Below are 4181 nucleotides of genomic sequence, written 5' to 3'. Positions count from 1 at the left end.
ATAATAATAATAGGAGAATGTTGTGGGTTTGTGTATACTAATATTATAAAAATTATTTCGTAAAAAAATGGGTTGTCGCAAAAAATCGACCTTTTAAGACAATTGAAAGACCACAGTGGAAACAAGTGGGATAGCGGATAAGAAAATGAGGTAGAGAGTAAGGAGGAGAGAAAATATATAAAGTTTCAAGCACAAATATTACAGAAGGTGCCGTCACAGGCAAGGAGACGATGGAACGGTAAATGCAACAGAGAAAGAGAAAGAGTCCAGTGCACAAACTAACCGAAGTCGCTACTTTATTTGTAGAAGTAGTAAATGACGAAATAAACGAGGAAAGAAAAAGGAATGAAACAAATGGATGCCTAAGCGCACGTTACAAAAGAAAATAAAACAAAAAGAGGATATGATGTCCAGCATTTTAAACAGAAATGAGCAGATGATACTCCAGATGTGATGGTGATGACTGTGTATTTTGAATGTGATGCTGAATTCTGAAGCTCAGTTTTGAAAAAAGCATATAGAAGGAATTGAGTAAGTATGAGGTAATTTCGAATTCTTTTTCTCACCAAATGCAGTAACAAGCTATAAAATTTTGTGGAAAACCATATAACATTTTTTAGAGAGGGATTTTAAAGGTAGGACTACTAATAGATTACCGTGTGTAGTAAAGGCAGAATCCAAAAGCGAAAACTGCTCCAAGTAGCGCGTATATGGGTCATTGTAGTAGTTGTATGAAATGGAGACAATTAGAAGCGATACTCCTTCAATACCGTATTTGTTTACTGAACAGACGGCAATTCCTTTTAGGGAGCGAGAAATAAAAGTAAGAGATGTCGTGGATGCAAAACTAAAGAATCGAATTAACAAAAGGAAAACAGTGGTCAATGCACTTTCTGGATTATAATTACACACTTCTAAACGTTATCGAACTAAATAGCAGCGCAATCTGAATCTTACAAAGGAAAAGAATCGCTTCCGTGAAAATGATCACCGATACCTTGTTACTCCACCAGTGTTGAGCATAGCGGAAACTGTAGAAAATAAAACCAATTAACAGCCATAAATGTCGAAATATAAGATATAGGAAGTTTTTTAATAATTTAAAGCGATAGGAAGATGGCAAGCCGCAGGATACATAAAAATATGATAAATGAGGGATGAAGATGTGTTGGATTTTTATAACTGGATGTATCGTGAGGTTTAAAATAGAAAATTAGTTATCACCCATCAACAATTGGTTGTACGCTAAAAGAACGCGCCATGTAAAAAGAAGCCTGGCAGTAAATACATAAGAGGCCCTAGGAAATATACATTCACCCTCTAAAAAACACAAAATTATCTATAAAGCCCAGCTAACTGCGTGTTTGGTTCCTCTAACAGAACATTAATGTGAAGTGGAAAGGAAAACAGAAAAGGAGCTAACTTGGAAACAGCAGCAATTCAGTCAGCGATAGATGAAGAAACCCGCCAAAATAGTTGTGAAACAAGCACTGAAAGTTATGATCACCGGCGAAGATATTTCCACAGTGCTCTGAAGCGAGGCTGTAGAAGATTGATAGTCTTTAAAAATGTAGAGAAAGAGGGAGTAGAGGAATAGAAAGGGAAAGGAAGTATTTTTCTTTGAGTGAACATTTTGGAAGTCGTGAAGAGTATTAAAGAGAACGTTGTAAGAGGGAGACAAGATCATACCAAAGCCGAGTGTCATTTCATTTAAAGTCAAAAGCAAGCACATACTCCGAGGTGTATCATACACTTCTTTTTTTAGCAAAAATACCGCAGCTTCTAGGAATGAGGGCCACATTTACAAAAAAATGTGTAAGAGCTACATCACATTTAGTAACGGATGGTGTGCATAGGACAGTGGAAGGCAGTATATAATGAGCGTTCACTGTGCGCGCAGTTGACTCTGATCCAGCCTGTGGTTGGACTTCGAGTGTTAATGCGATATTACAAGACTGGTGATAGATTTACCAGAAACTAGTAGATTCCAGGAAGTATCGATGGGAGCAGAGGATATTTCAGAAATGATATCGGCCAATGCAGAAAAATTTAAAGAGTCAAATAAATAAGAAAAAGAGACTGAAGGTTGTACTTGTAGCTAAAAAACTCTTTTGGTCTTACGATACGCCGCAGAAAAGAATGCAAAGATGTTTTTGAATAAGGTATAGTTCGAACTTGTCTACATAAATGCCTTTTCCAGATCGTTAAAGGCGCCCCAGAGTGTGTTGGCAAGATGCACAGCCATGGTTTTTACATGCACCACGACAAAGCTGTAGCAGGGGGCAATGCCCCTTCGTATTTAGCGCCAAAACGTATTTCATTTGCTCCTATTGTATCAAAAACTGCAGAAACTTACTGACTCCACTCCTTACTGCGCATTATAACCTAAAAAACAACATCATATAATATAGCACATTTTGTTTTGTGCACAGCAACCCACTGAACGCTAGGGCACAGTAACTAATGGCCACGGGAAGAAAAAAACGACACCCGGGCGCGGTGGCTGTCAACAGCCGCCATAATAATCGTCGCAACACTTCCAACTACAACAATGGCCGCAGAGCGCACCGGTCTGCTGGAAACAGCCTGGAAGCCTTTGTGCAAACTCACAACCGAACTTTCTAAGGTTAGCGGCGAGATGCTGAAAGAAGGCCAAGAAGTGATCAGTAACATTCAGAAAATAAAAGCGGCAGAGTATAAGGTCAGCATTTACCTAGCCAAAAATCCATAAACGCAAGCTCTGCAGCAGTTAACGCTGATTCGAGGATATTTTGCGCGGAAAAGCAACTCTGGACTCGAGAACTACAGAACCATGGGGCTAGCCACGCAACTCCGTTCCGCTAGAGGTGCAGCGTATCTTAAGGGCGGAATCGATGAGTTTCTTAACCTTCTGGAGTCCCTAAAAGGCGGCGCACAAAACATGTGCCTAGTAACAACTGATGCTAACACCCCAGCGACTCGGCAGAAGTCCAAACTAGCCGGCGATGAATGCGACCTCAACATGCCACCAGCAACGCCAGCTTAAGGCACACGAACTGAGATAACAGCAGCTGGTTATCCAAATGTGCAACGCGGTGGGGGCGAGACCAGAAACACGTACCAACCAACGGCCAAAACTGGCACATGCAAATTGATAAGTGGCGCCGCCGGCAATGGATACCCAACCACTTCCAACCTTGACAAAGCACCCGAAGTGCTCAGAGGGTACATAACAATACCAAAAACAGCTGTAGAAGCAACGCTAGCAAACGTGCAGACCATGGGAGCCGGTCACAAAACAAGCGCAAAGGCCTGGCACGAAGCATGGGAGGCACGAAACAGCGAATCAAAGGCAACAGACATAGCCTACACAAACGAAACTGGAAACCTGGATACACGGCCGACACTCAAAGCGCTAGTAAAAACACTGTCGCTGCCAAAGGGCAGCACTGAGCCCAACGCAGAGAAAACAAAGCTGGAAGCACTTTTCGGTGGCCTAGCAGCAGACAAAACAAAAACATACCTCGATATGGTGGATGCCGAAATAATACCAGCTGGCTTTGCAGGCAGAACCACTGAAACACCCCTAGCAAAAATTCACGATACAGTAGAGTTAGGAGACATCCTTTGCTATTACGAGATGATAGCCGCACAAAATGTGGTAACTCTAAAGAAAAATCTAGACGCTGTGAGCAAAAAACAGGAAACAGAATCAGCAGAAAACAAGGAAAAAATTTGCAATGCAGCCAAAGACGACCAAAAAGCCTGCGAAAAGCTAAAGAATAAGGGGTGTGTTTTCAACAACGATGGCGAGGAAAACAAAAAGTGCAGATTGAGTGAGGCAGGCAAACAAGCAGCAGAAAAAGCAAACCAAGAAGCAGAAGGAAAAACTGGAACCACAAACACAACAGGAAGCAATTCGTTTGTCATTAACAAGGCCCCTCTTTTGCTTGTAGCTTTGTTTCTATAATGAAAAATATTTAGGATTTTCTGCTCAATATTATTAAATTTATGAAATTTTCTATCTTGAGATAATTTCTAAAACTTACTAAAATTTGATGCATTTTAAAACTTTTGTATAACCTTCGAAACCTTTGAGAATTTGATAAATATGAAATTTTGTATAATGTGTATGACAGTGAACTACAGGTTAAAAGTAGTATGGCAATAGGGTGTGGAAAATAAGTGATATTCTAATTTAG

General features: G+C 40.5%; 1 pseudogene across 1 annotated transcript; it reads left to right on the top strand.

Annotated features, from left to right (window-relative positions):
• Positions 1-2521: 2521 nt before the first annotated feature.
• On the top strand, positions 2522-3946 carry TEOVI_000727200:pseudogene (annotated as a pseudogene). The gene has a single exon. A coding segment is annotated over exon 1 (1425 nt).
• Positions 3947-4181: the final 235 nt, after the last annotated feature.

This window comes from Trypanosoma equiperdum (assembly GCF_001457755.1).
Source record: "Trypanosoma equiperdum strain OVI genome assembly, contig: ctg_1023, whole genome shotgun sequence".
In the NCBI taxonomy this organism is placed as follows: domain Eukaryota; phylum Euglenozoa; class Kinetoplastea; order Trypanosomatida; family Trypanosomatidae; genus Trypanosoma; species Trypanosoma equiperdum.
This window is presented reverse-complemented; position numbering and strand designations above follow the sequence as displayed.